This window comes from Podarcis raffonei, chromosome 6, assembly GCF_027172205.1.
Source record: "Podarcis raffonei isolate rPodRaf1 chromosome 6, rPodRaf1.pri, whole genome shotgun sequence".
Lineage (NCBI taxonomy): Eukaryota > Metazoa > Chordata > Lepidosauria > Squamata > Lacertidae > Podarcis > Podarcis raffonei.
In genome coordinates, this window is record NC_070607.1 from 48153816 (window position 1) to 48167683 (window position 13868).

A 13868-nucleotide genomic window follows, 5' to 3' on the forward strand; every position below is an offset into this window, starting at 1 on the left:
TTCCATAAGCAACTGTATTTGGTCATAGGGAGATACAGATAGAGGCTCTTACAACTTGTGCATGAAGAAAGATACCTTTCTACTTGTGGAAAGATTCCCAATGTTCTGCTTGCACAAGTGGTTACACAACATCTTGCACAAGCAGAAGCCTGAGAACTGCTGTAGAATCTATGTAGTTTAATGCTCTGTAAACTCCTTTGAGTGTTTGCAAAACTGCGCTGGTAGCTATTTTCACTGCACTCATGGTTCTTTCATGTCTTTGGGAATTAGATTGATGCTAGAATATATTACAGTACTCTCTCTATATTGTACTGTCTATGTGTAGGTAAATAAGCAGCCTAAAGTTAAGCTAAATAGAAACTAATAGCTCCTGAGCCATCAGAACCCTTCTATTTCATATTACAGTCATACCTTGGTTGTCAAATGCCCTGGAACTCGGACATTTTGGCTCCCGAACGCCACAAACCTGGAAATGATTGTTCTGGTTTGCGAACGTTCTTTTGGAACCCGAACGTCCAGTTGGGCTTCCGCAGCTTCAGAATGGCTGCAGGAGCTTCCTACAGCCAATCAGAAGCCGCAATTTGGTTTTGAACGTTTTGGAAGTCGAACGGACTTCCGGAACAGATTCCGTTCAACTTCCAAGATACAACTATACTGTAATACATTTTTATCTGACAAATGATACTAAATATATTAAATTCTTCCGCTATTTCATATCAGCTTAAATTCAATATGGGTAATAACTACTCAAGTCACATTATGTATTTATTTTATTGCTAGCTTGTCACAACAGGTAAGGGAGAAGGAACTTTAGGATCAGCAAAGCAAGCTCATTCAAAATAGAGCCCATGAACTGTGGCCACAACAAAGAGTGATGAGTTAGTGAAAGTGGCAGATGCAAAACTGTCGTTCTCCACATCCCAGAGGGATTGACTAGCAATGCGCAGACCTTGGTTGGCCTGTTGGCCCAGAAAGACGTTACACACCAGCTTGTAGCGAGGTGGGATCAGCTCTTTGATTCTGTTCCGGATGAGGTCTGACAGGTTCTTGGCCACCTGCCCGCCGTTTGCAGGGTTATACTTGGCATCCCCTAGGTAGGTGGCTAGGACAGATTCAAGAACTTGCTGCACTTGGGAGGCATTAAATTTGCAGCCTTCATCTGGCTTCGTCTTGTAGCTATTTTCATAGTGCGTCTCCCGCATGGGTTCAAAGAGTGGTAACCCAGAGAAACTCACTCGACCGCAATGCATCCAGGGTCCAATGGAGAGCCGCCTTCCCCCAGCAGCCAGCGAGTTCCTCCTGCTGGGAAAGGGAGCATTGAGGATGCTCATGATGGAGCTTCTCCGGGATGGTGGAAAGGGGGCTTTCCCTTCTTCAATACTCTGCAAGCGAAGTAGTGGCTTGGGTGCCATATCTGTTGACTGGGAGTGCAGGGGGAGAGAGAGTGGCCCTGCCTTCAGATGGCCAGTGTCTATGCCCTCTGAGGACATCATCTGGTTTAGAGTTTCCTGGGACAGTACCTGAGGCCGCTCTGCCATGCCTAAGTGGTAATCAACTCCTGGGACACAAGGGAAAGAAAAACTAAATTACATTGATACATTACTGCTCACTAGGGCCACTGTACTCCCAGCAACCCATTTCTTTGTTCATCTGGACAAAAGTTTGAGCATTCCTCAAAAAGAAAATGTTGACTCCCTCCTTCAAACACCAGGCAAAACCAGCAATGTACAAATATCTGTGTGGCCAGAGTATCTGAGAAAAAATGTCATTGCATGACTTTATGCAGTTATTTTTGGATGCTTTTTGCTGCTATTTTAGGTTTGTTTTTAAGTTTGCATGTTTTTATTGAGATTTAGGCCTTGATTTGTTTGGTTTACTGCCCTGGGAGGGGGGCACATTATTGGGCAAAAGGGCAGTGGATAAATATGTTAAGAAAGGACAGATGGATGAAAGAAAGGGATGGAGCTTGGGATAGAGGAACTGACTCCTTCCCTGGTCTACAACATCCAGGCTCAGAGGCTGGATCTGTCCATCAAGGAAAAAGGTGTTGGGGAGGGGTGAGAGTGGTTCTAGGAAGCGGGGGTTGAAAGCAGGTCCTGCCCATTGCTTCTCTGGTTGAAACTTGCATCCCCAAACTGGGTGTTTTCTAGAATACTGATGCAAGCCGAGTTCTAAGTCAATCGTTGCAGGAAATAGACCTTTAGCTCAAAAGGCTAAGAAGTAGTTTTATTATGTTTAAAAATTACACATGAAAACTGAGATTTTCCAATAAGTCTGTAACTCCAGATTCTATGAGGCAAGAGTCTTAAGAAAAAAAACATCAAAGGAAGTGGAATAAATGGGTCATTGCCAGGGACATTAAAACCAAGAAGGAAGAGTGGAAAGAACAGCTGCAAAATTATTTCAGAGCCTTCTTCACTTCTTTTCTGTTGGGATTGGAAGCAATACATACTACAAACTGCCTGAAAGGGAGGGAGGATGCATACTAGAGATCACATCTATGTAGGGATAAATTAAGACATGATTTCCTTTCCTTTCTTTGCTATTTTTAAAAACCCAGTTTTAATTTTTATTATTATTTAATCCTATGATTTATTTGGCATAGAATATTTATAATAACATTTTTGTAGGACTGTAGGCGCCTTAAGCTCTTGGAGATAGAGCAGGTTAGGAAATTAAGTAAAATATGGCTAATTTGATTAGAAACAGCATCCTATCTTTTAAGGAAACGTTTACATGATAACAGCACAGATCTATTACTTTTTCAACTGACTTCCATGCCCTTTATTTGAACAACCACAGAAAAACAAGAAAGGAATGATTTCCCATGGCCAATGATATTTTTCTAGAAAAAGAGGTGCCGGAACACACCATGAACACCTCCCTTGTTCTCTTATAATGGCAATGGCACCCACCTGACAGGTGCTGGAACTGAATTTGGGCAAGTTCTGGTTGAAAAAAAGCCCTGGGTCTTTCAACTGAAAGTAATGGAAGTATTCTCACAACCATCTGGTAACCTTTTGCATTTTAGGTCAGATTAACTAAACAGAACAGTATAAATCTCCCTCCTCCATTTTCAAATACTCATTAGGTGAGAAACAGGCACATGCTTAACCTCACCTGATACTGATTAAGCAAAAAGGATGACTAAAATGTGATTACAGGTAATTAATTCCCATTAAGTGATCTTGTGTGCACAGCACACACGAGTTCCAGAGCATGCGAGAAAATCATTGAAAACATCAGCGAAATATTTTGCTCAGTCAGCAAAAGGTGTGATTTATAGAGATGGACCACAGTGATGTTTGAGTCTGGCCTATCTTACCTGGAAGCAACGAAGCCTCACACAGAGGCCAGTGGGCTTGATAGAAGTTGAGTCCTGCTACATCCATGGTCAAGAGATAGGCTGCAGAAGCTGTTTAATACCCTTCATCTTGCTAAAGCTTGCTCAGGCTTGTTGCAAGGACCTGCCAATGCCCTCGCCCCTACCTCCCTGCCTTATTCAACTCCCTCCCCTCCCCTGGTAAATCATTGGCTGTTTAATGTGACAGTTCAATGGGGAGAGCCATCAAAGGCATTGCAGGAGGACTGGGCAGGCTGCCACCCGAAATACACAGTCTCCGTGGAGACTGTCTCACTCACATTATTTTTGCACAGATTAGAGTGTGTGTGTGGCAGTTAATGCCTCTATGCTTCATGGGGAGGGGGGGACAGAGGAAATATTTGGTTATGGCCTAATGTCCCTTGTAGCCACTAAAGTGCTAGGCCAAGCTTATGGGGTTCTGTTCTCAGTCAAGGGGTCTCCATGAGGTCATACATTCTGACCCCATCTTTCCCTTCCTATTTGTGTCTATGGTTCATAGCTGAATATAGCTTGTTGTCCAAACTGGATGTGATATTAACTGCATGAACTTCAGCAGCCTTGTAACCTTGGGAGAGAGAGAGAGGAGATCTCTCCAGACTGGTGTTTGATTGAAGGTATATTCTTCAACATGTCCTTGACACAATGATAATGCATTAGTGGCAGGTTTATTCTGCTTTGCTGGTTTGTTCTGTGATGCTTCACCAATGCTACCCCATTATTGCTGTCTGGAGGAGCTGCACACGACTTAAGCAGGACAAAAGTAAACCAGCAGGAAGTTACAGGATATATAGTAAATGGAAACAAAGCCATACAACCTCAAAACCTCAAACAGCATTGAAAGTGGGATTGTGTATGACTGCCCAGGTAGCATCATGAGCACCGAATAATCATGAATGTGAAATTATGGAGGAGCCCAGGAACTCCTTCTCTTCCTGCCACACTCCTGAAAAAACTGTGCCCTCTTTGAAGCTGCTGTATGCATTTTAAGCGAACCTACCTTTGGCAATCAGGAAGGATTCCTATGAACAGCAAAGATCAACTTCAGAGCAGAGGATCTTTGTAGGCTGGGTGTGGTGGTGAAGTCAGTACCATGGCAGAGACAGTTTAACTCTCTCTTTCCTTCCCACCACACAGTTATGAGGCTCCTCAGACTTCCCATGGACTTGCGAATTGCATGAGCTTCATCCACACAATTAAAGTTTGACCCTCATTCTCACTGTAGTCCCAAGTCCTGCTATGTAGACAAAACACCGCCTCACAATGGGCTTATTTTGGAATTGCCAGTTGCAACAACTGGATTTCATTTATTTGCTCTCCTTTTCCTTAGTGTGCCTAATGGAAAGGAAAGAAGAAACTTAATAATAATATGTTTATTTTACAAGGTTTGTTACTGGTTCCAGAACAGCATGGCTCTTTAAAAAACCTACTGAGTACCTTGTATTCCAGAAATAGTTCATACTATTTGGTTAGTCAATACAGTGGTATGTCAGGTTAATAACTTAATTTGTTCTGGAGGTCCGTTCTTAACCTGAAACTGTTCTTAACCTGAGGTACCACTTTAGCTAATGGGGCCTCCCACTGCCACTGCGCCACCGCTGCGCGATTTCTCTTCTCATCCCGAAGCAAAGTTCTTAAACCAAGGCACTATTTCTGGGTTAGCAGAGTCTATAACCTGAAGCGTCTGTAACCTGAAGCGTCTGTAACCTGCGGTACCACTGTATTATTTATTAGATAACATTAATTATAGCATAATTGCACAGACACACACACACACACCAACACGGATGCCCATGTGTCCTACCATAAAGGGGACATTCCTCCATTTGAAGTGCTGGCAGAGTACAGTCCTCTATTTCAAGGGCTACCTGAGCCAAATTTGGTTTAAAGATAAGGAACCATAACAAGGGATAACAGTGGAAAGTAGGCACATAGGCCACACAGTAGGTGAGATGTATTTTCTTTTAAATATAAAGAAAATTACTGTATTATTTTTTAAAAAAATGCATCCATGCATATAAATTAGCACTGCAAATATTGTGCAAATCTCTGTCCCCTTTTCTTATGATGCATAGATTGCCACTCTGACACATACACACATTCCAAAATAAAATAGAAAAGTACATTGGCTGACTAAAGCTACTCAAAGCCGGATTAAATTTGTTGAGATGCCATCAACAGAGCCTTATGATCTAGCTACCAGCTGCACATGAATGCATGTAATGAAACCGTGACAGGCCCTATTGCTTAACTGCAAAGCAGCACCAGGAAGGGGTGATTTGGAGCAAATAAATAGCAGGGAGAAGGGGTGCTCAGTCCTGTCTGCTCCTTCACTGGTGAAACTCTATCTGAAGTGCATTTCCCCAGAAGGAAGAAGCCCATCATGATTTTACTATTTACACATATACATGAAGAATGTGCCATTAAGTATACAGTTGGCTATGATCGAATGTTGAACCTATTCTTATGTTATCAGGTTGCCGTGGTTGCAGCTCCCCTGTGGCTCCATCAGTTCCAGTGATAGCTTTGGTTACCCTTCATCCAAGCACTTGCCATCCACTTCCTGCAAACAGTCAGGCCTGATCTATTGTCCAGCTAAAGGTGTTCACTGATGCTGGGTCAAATCTGACATCTAAGTAGAAGTCAAAAGGCACTTCCCACGTATATCTTTTTAGAGGAAATAAAGTGATGCGGGGGTCCAGCTGCGGTCAGGTGATTTCTGACTAACCCAGACTGCTTTCTTTACCTGCATAATAAAACAATTTTGACAGGAACAGCACTTAATTGCCAGGCAGAGAGTTATACAAATGGAAGTGTATTGCACACTTTGTTCTGGGGATAGGAGAGAGCAATTTTTACCTTAGTCTGCGTACACATTACCGCTCACTCTGGTTCCAGTGCACTCTCACCACTGGTGTTCAAAGCTGGGCTACATGACATTTGCCACAATTCCTATATGTCATGTAGTTTCTTGAGAAATACTGCTGTTTGGTGTTATTTCCCTCAAACCAGCTTCCATCTGATTTGAAAATGTAAGTCTTGTCCCCTTTGCAGTAAAGCTGAGGGGTGTACATTTGAGACAGCTGTTGCACATGTCAGATGACAGCTTCATAAATTCTAGGGTGGTGGAGTTGCAGGCGTGGGAAAACCAAACAGGTCCCTGAAGTATCTCTGGTGCACACAGCAACACGCAAATGCAACTTGAAATGCTGAGCAGGAAAACAAAGTTGCCGTGCTTTAAGCCACTAATGTACATCTCACTTAAGACATTAACTAGGCTTCAGTACCTTGGGCAGTAAACCTTAAGGATTTGATTAAAGAGTCTTCAGCCACAGAAGGCCTTGTGGAGACCAACAGTCTCCCAAAGATATTATTTCAACAGCATGAAACCTATGTAGGGCAGCTCCTCAGCTAAGGATAGGTTTAGGTTACTTACAAGTGGGGTTGCCCAGTGACTGTTTCAGAAATTGAGCTAGGCTCCTGTACCTTTAATACGACTTTCCTGATAAGGCTCCCATCCACAAACAGACCAAGCTAGCTTCATTGATAGAACTACATAACCCCTGCCCATTCGAAAGTGCCTTAACAGATACAATGGACTGGCACTTCAGACCATTAGCTAGGCCAGTTAGTTTAAGGCAGTATTTGGCTTTGAATGAAAGCCTGAGGGAGTAGGTGTTAGCAGTGTCTCATTCGCATCACAGAGGCAAAGACCAAATGGGAGCTACCGGTACCTCCTAAAAGTGACAGGGGCTGTTAACTAGGGCCACTTCTTATGTTTTATTTAACTTCTCACACTAGTCTGGTGATGCTGAAACAAGTCACCTGTGTATGTAGGAGTGTGTGTCAGATAATATGACCCTTTCCCCATGTCACTGCTAGTTTCACCTCTCCTTTGGGGCCAGATAGCATTGTGGCATGGATATGGGGAGTTATGATGTTATCTGCCCCTCCTCCCAAGTGGTATCCCTGCTTCAGACATTACTTCAGCTGTGAGACATAATAATTAAGGACGTCCATTTTATTGTACACTCATTATGATGCTTTCAGGGTGGTTATACGTGATTCTGCTTTCAATGCTATTCATGGCTGCAAAAGTTTTGGGGTGGTCATACTGCTTCATTTCCAATCAGTGCACATTCCGTAACTTCCTGCAGATGTTCTGGGTTTCTTGTCCCATTTTTACTGTGCTATAGGCCCTCTGGATAGCAATAATGTAGTAGCATTAGGAAAGTATTGCAGAACTAATAAAATATTGCAGAGCTAATAAAGAGGAATAATTAAGAGTGGCTGGGGAAACCCAGCCAAATGGGTGGGGTATAAATAAAATAGTAACAACAACAACAACAACAATATCTGACACTAATTCACATGTTGCGAAATATGCCCACAATAAAACATTGGCCTGGAGGGAACCACAGAAACAGTAACCACACCAATTAGGTACCGTAATTTAAGAATTGGCCCTTTGAGAGCAGGCAGGATGCTCAGTGTCAAAGGCCTTTGAACTTATTTGAGTGCCTGGCCAGGTATATGGTCTGAAGGATGTTGCTATGATCCTAAACATTTCCTCTCACCTTCCCCCACCCAGTCTACACCTCTGCATTGGCCTGAGCTACTATTGACAGAAAGATAGTGCTGGAGTCTGTTATACGTGGATGTCATATGACCTCAACACATCACAATCTCTCTTTTTGTCACATGTGCACACACACATGCATTCTGCGACAATGAAGCAATCATTTCTATATGCCTTCAGGAAATTATGCAAAAGACCTTAGCAACTCTGTGGCAAAGCAGAAACACTGAGGATACCAGATGCAGAGATGTGTCATTTTCATTTCGCTGACAGAGGAGCTGGCAGTCCTGTGACCTCCCCATGCCAAGGATGAGCTCCTGCCAAGTTTGAGCCAGTTCTGATCTCCCCCCCAACCCCCCCCCATGCAGGCAGTTTCCCCAACACACAAAGGTCCAGTTTGCTTGCTTAAGACAGCCCCTGAAATGAGTCTATCCCCCTTTCCTTTTTCATTTAACCCCCACCCTCTCATTTTTCCACATTCTCCAGCCTGTTTTGGCGTGTTGCTCCCTCTTTTTACAAAAGCCTTTCCCTTCAGGATTTCTGCGGTCCCTCCCAGAGCAGCTGGATTTTAGGGCCTGGGCAGCTGCTGTTGCCTGGCAATGAGCTATGTTGCTCCCCCCTTTTCTGGCCTTTCTCTGCATTCCTGCCTTGCAGCTGAGCGCCCAGCCAGCCGTGACTTCTCTCAGCTATATCTTTATCACAGACAGCCAGGCCAAGGAAGCCCCCGCTGAGCCCCTGAACGTGCCTGCTGCCCTGCTCTCCTAGGCCTGGTCGTGATCCTGATCCGGAGCCCATTCCCTAACTATGGCCTCTCCTTGCTCAGCTGTCCTGCTAGGGGATTCAGCTGCCTTTGCTGCCGCCCTCAGGACTCTCATCAACAACCCACAGTTCAGGTGAGCCAGCTGGAAGACCCAGCTAAGAGAGCCTGGGGATCAAGATGGAGCTGGGAGTGAAGGCCACAACAGGGAGGTAAACTGGAGAGCAGGTTTTAAGTTAGCTCTGCCAGGCTGTTGAGCTGGGAAGATTCATAATACTGGGTCACTGTGAAGAGAAGAAACAGACCCCACCCTGCTCCACTATCTGCCAATCTCTCTTGCAGATTTGGCTCATGATTGTCAGGGAAGTATTACATGTTTGTAAGCAGTACAGAAATACTGTGGTGAATGATACCACATATGATGGTGTTATCTTGGATCCTCTGCTTTTAGGGATCATGAAGAGTGGGAGGGGATATCTGAAAAAGGTTTTAAAATTATCTAAGAAAGGAAAATTATCCTCTCACCCAGGTGCAAATAATCTGATGAAATATTTTTTTGTATGCATTATTGGGGAGGGGAGTTGGAACAGTTTGTTTTTAAATCACAGTTGTAATTTTTTTAGTGATAACTCTATTGCTTTATCTTTTTGTAAACTGCTCTGATGTTGTTTTTTTCTACAATCAAGTGGTATATTTTGTGTGTGAAATAAATAAGCAGATTAGAATACAAAATATGTTATTAAGGCATGGGCCAGCTGTTCCTATGAGCTTTTCTGTTGTTGTTTTAGATGTGGAGATGATAGTAAAGGTGAAACCATATATACCAGAAGCACAGCATGAGTGATTGGCTGTGCATTATTGTGTCAGTTGGGAATGCTTTGGCTACCCAAAATATCATACAATTCAGCCTTTACTTCATCAGTTTGATGCCCTCAGAACAACTTCAGAACAACTGGAAGGTGCCAGGTTGACAAAACTGGTTCAATTGATGGGCAGAGCAGAGTAATCCTACAAGGGGCTGGGGATGTATGGAGTGGCAGATTCCTACCTTTCATCCATTGCGCTGCCCAAGGTAAGGGCCCTGTCCATGCTAGGATCCCCATCATGGCACCATAGCTCTCCACATTGGGTCTTTACACCTTGTTATCTGCCTCTTTCTGAGTCACAGCTTTGCCTTCCGTATAACAACAGAATCTATTTTTCATAAACAAGGGGGGGGGGAAACACTGGTGTAGCCTTGAGCACAATTTACAGGCCAGGCCAGTGGGCTGTCCACACCAACATCTTGCTTTCAACAAATGTGAGATTATTTTGGCAACATGCTGCATGTCCTGCTGACCACTCTGATTAACAATAGTGTTGCTAGGTACTTAAAGGGTCACGAAACAGATCAGCAACAACCTTGCATGAATATTATAGGGTACCTTTAGACAAATGAAGCTAGTAGGTGGCTCAGGTCTAACCATCACTGCACTTAGATGCACATCCTGCATTTTGAAGAGGTGGACCCTGCACAAAAGGACAGGAGATATGGGGGCCCATACAAAAGACTCAGGGCTTCAGCCCCCTGTACCAAGAATGCCTTTGCTGGTTAACATCCACTGGATTTTCTGTGTTAATACTGATACTTGTTAGGTAATAGTTATTGAAGAGATGCATCATAAGCATCCTCTCCAAAGATGCTACCCTCTTGAGTGAAGTACTACTTACCGGGAACTTGTACTTAAAAAGGTTCCCTGTAATAGCTCTTAACTGCACAGAGAGCCTGTTATCTCTTGATTCCTGTTATGCAGTGCCTGAGCACACTCCCATTTCCCGACAGTGATGATTGGCCCTTCACAACCCGCTCCCGATCTATGTTTAGAGGTGCTACATCAGTGATGGCCAAGCTTGGCCCTCCAGCTCTTTTGAGACTACAACTCCCATCATCCCTAGCTAACAGGACCAGTGGTCAGGGATGATGGGAATTGTAGTCCCAAAACAACTGGAGGGCCAAGTTTGGCCATCACTGTGCTACATGGACAACAACATTTTGAAACAATTAGCTGATTTCACATGTTTTATTGATCAAATTGAGCTTCAGTGTATATGTCATGTTACCTCATCTGTGCCTCAGATTATGGGCCCAGGACTGAAACTAGGCTTCTCTCAAAGGATTCTCATCCCTACTTCCTTGATTGCTGTCAGCGCTGCCCAAGGTCCCAGCTCACACAAGACCAACGCTGCTTCTTGCTCAAGTTTAAAAGTCTTTATTGAAGTTCAGTCTCATTTCCAGACGCGCAGCGTGCAACGCTACATCTATCCATCAGACCGTAGAAGTCCCATCTGAATCTCCTCCCCCCTGACACCAGCTTAAGATTCTAGCCTTACTCCACCTCTTCCTCTGTTCCTTCTTTCTCTGGGTCCTTCTGCTAGTCGGAGTCTCAGCCCTCCGAGATTCCTCTGACGCTGATTCTCCCGACTCCTCCCCCCCCCTCTTTCGGGCTTTAGGACCTGGCTCCCAATCCGGGTTTTCTGCTGTCCCGCGCTCCTCCACATTTGAACTTGGCGCGCGCGCGCAGCCTCCCACTTTCCTTCTGACCGTTACACTTGTGTCACTGCTCCCCCTTTCGGGGAGGCTAGCTGGACCTGGCCTTCCCTCCGTCTCCCCACTCCCCGATGGAGGAGAAGCTGGTCCTGACTCACGTGACTCTTCCCCCCCACTGTGCTCTGGTGAGGGAACTGGCCCTACTCCTCCGCTACTCCTTTGGGACTCCCCTCTGGTTCCTTGTTTATGGATCGTCCCCTCTGGGATTCGCCTCGCCCTTACCATAGGCGCCCCCTCCTGGGAATCTTCAGATTCGCTGGAGAAGCTCATGGAATCTCTCGGTCCACTGTCATATTCCCCTATGCTCCCCTCTGATTCCTCTCCTCCGCTCTCTATTTGCTCTCTCCCCTGCTCTTCTGCTCCTGAGCCTCTGACATCCATTCTGGTGCGAAAATGTGTTTGGCCGCTGCCGGTGCCGCTTCCTCGAGATACTGCGGCTTCCTGGATAGTGCATCCGCCATGACGTTGTTGTCTCCCGGGATGTATTCTATCCGGAAATCGAAATCTGCAAAGAACTCCGCCCAGCGGATGTGTCTCTGGTTCAGGAACTTCGCCGTGCGCCAGTACTCCAGGTTCTTGTGGTCCGTGCGAACCTGCACTGTGTGTCTGGCTCCGACGAGGAAGTGCCGCCACGCCTTGAAGGCTGCATGAATGGCCAGCAACTCCCTGTCCCAGATGGTGTAGTTCTGCTCCGACGTGCTGAGCTTCCTGGAGTAGAATGCGCACGGTCTCCAGTCCCCTTGCGGATCTTGTTGCAACAGGACCGCCCCCACCGCTCTGTCCGAGGCGTCCGTTTCAACCCTCATCGGTTTGCTGGGGTTTACGTGTAGCAGCTGTTCTTTGGACGCGAAGAGACGCTTGAGTCTCCGAAAGGACTGCTCCGCCTGGTCCGTCCAGGTGAACTTCTTCTTCTTGGAGCTGAGGGTGTCCGTGATGGCCGCCGTCTCCTTCGCGAACCCCTTGATGAACTTGCGATAAAAGTTGGCGAAACCGACGAACTTCTGGACCTCCTTCCGGTTGCGCGGGCTCTTCCAGTCCAACACTGAGCGGACCTTGGCGCTATCCATGGCAAGTCCCTTGTCGGACAGCTTGTAGCCCAGGAAATCCACCTCTGTCGTGTCGAACTGGCACTTCTCCAGTTTGGCGTAAAGTCTGTGCTCCCGTAGTCTCTGCAGGACCTCCTTGAAGTCCTCCTCGTGCGCCTCCTGCGAGTCCGAAAAGATCAGGATATCATCTAAGAAGCAGACACACTTCTTGTAGAGGAGTCCCGCTAGCACGTGGTGCATGAAAGCTTGGAAACAATGGGAGCCATTTTGGAGACCAAACGGCATGACTCTGTATTCATAGGTTCCTAAAGGCGTAAACATGGCTGTCTTCCACTCGTCGCCCTCCCGCATGCGTATAAGGTTGTAGGCCCCTCGTAGATCCAACTTGGTGAAGATCCGTCCCTTCCTCACCGTCGCGAGCAGGTCGTCAATTTTGGGCATGGGGAATGCTGTGGGCTTTGTCCTGGAATTGATGATTCTATACTCCACTATGAGCCTCCGTTCGGGCGTGTCCCTCTTCTTCACGAAAAACACGGGACTGCCCCCCACTGCTTTGGATTCCCGGATGAATCCCCGCTTCAAATTGCGATCTATGAACTCCCTGAGTTCTTGCATTTCGTCTTCAGACATGGAGTACAGTCTCCCAGTCGGTAGCGTCGCCCCTGGCAGGAGGTCAATCTTGCAGTCGTAGGGTCTGTGGGGAGGCAGCTTGTCTGCTTCCTTCTCGCAGAAGACTTCCAAAAAGGCCTTGTACTTGTTGGGCACCGCTTGCACCATGCCTAGGTGTAGCTGCGGTGCATCCTCTTGCCCCTCTTCTTCCTGGCAGGTCTGGATGCAGTGCGCTGCGCAGTAGGAAGAGCAGAAGGTCAATTGCCGCTGGTACCACGCTAATGCCGGGCTGTGCCTATCCAGCCAACTCATGCCCAACACTATGGGCGTGTCCGACAGGTGGGTGACGTTGAAACTGATGACTTCGCGGTGGTTCCCAATTTGCATCACCAGAGGCGGTGTCTGCTGTACCACCTCTCCTCCCAGTATCTTCCTGCCATCTACCGTGACAACATTTAGGGGCGTCGTGGCTGGCAGGAGTGCTATGCGATGCTGCTTGACGAAGTCCAACCCTACAAAGTCTGCGTTGCTACCAGAGTCAATGGTAATAGGGACCTCCAGGGTGAGCCCATCGGGCAGCTGGAGCGATGCAGTGAGTTGCACCACTGGTTTGGGTGGGAGGGGGTCTGTGGGCTGCAAAATCTCTGGGGACTGCTTCACTGACTCGCCTGGTTGAGCCCCAGTGCCTCCATCTCCAACCAGGCGTCGCCTTTTCCCTGCTGCTCTACTCCCTGCTGAATTGCTCCTTTAACAGTTGCTGAGGCTGCAGTGTGCTTCTGGAGCCTCTGGGGACACTCTTTGGCCATGTGCTGTGCACTGTCGCAGATGTAACACTTCCTGCTCCCTCTAGGAGCCTTCGCCTTGACTGCTCCTGGTGTTTGGGCTCTGCTTGCTGTCTGAGCCCTTGCACCTCCGATTTCCATTGGCTC

General features: G+C 46.4%; 2 protein-coding genes across 3 annotated transcripts in view; one reads left to right on the forward strand and one right to left on the reverse strand.

Annotated features, from left to right (window-relative positions):
* Positions 1-752: 752 nt before the first annotated feature.
* Positions 753-3472, reverse strand: DYNLT4 (dynein light chain Tctex-type 4). The gene is made up of 2 exons (XM_053392596.1): positions 3326-3472; positions 753-1558 (listed from the first exon to the last, which is right to left on the reverse strand). The coding sequence occupies exons 1-2, from the start codon at positions 3390-3392 to the stop codon at positions 831-833; spliced, it is 795 nt and encodes a 264-aa protein (XP_053248571.1). The 5' UTR covers positions 3393-3472; the 3' UTR covers positions 753-830.
* Positions 3473-8477: 5005 nt separating this feature from the next.
* The window catches only part of BTBD19 (BTB domain containing 19), a 53987-nt gene continuing 48596 nt past the window's right edge, over positions 8478-13868 (forward strand). Inside the window, exon 1 of one of the 2 annotated variants that reach the window (XM_053392598.1) lies at positions 8478-8833. In XM_053392598.1, the coding sequence (XP_053248573.1) occupies positions 8745-8833 (89 nt within the window). In that variant the 5' untranslated portion in view covers positions 8478-8744. The remainder of the gene's footprint in view (positions 8834-13868) is intronic. The other variant, XM_053392597.1, reaches the window with a different exon arrangement.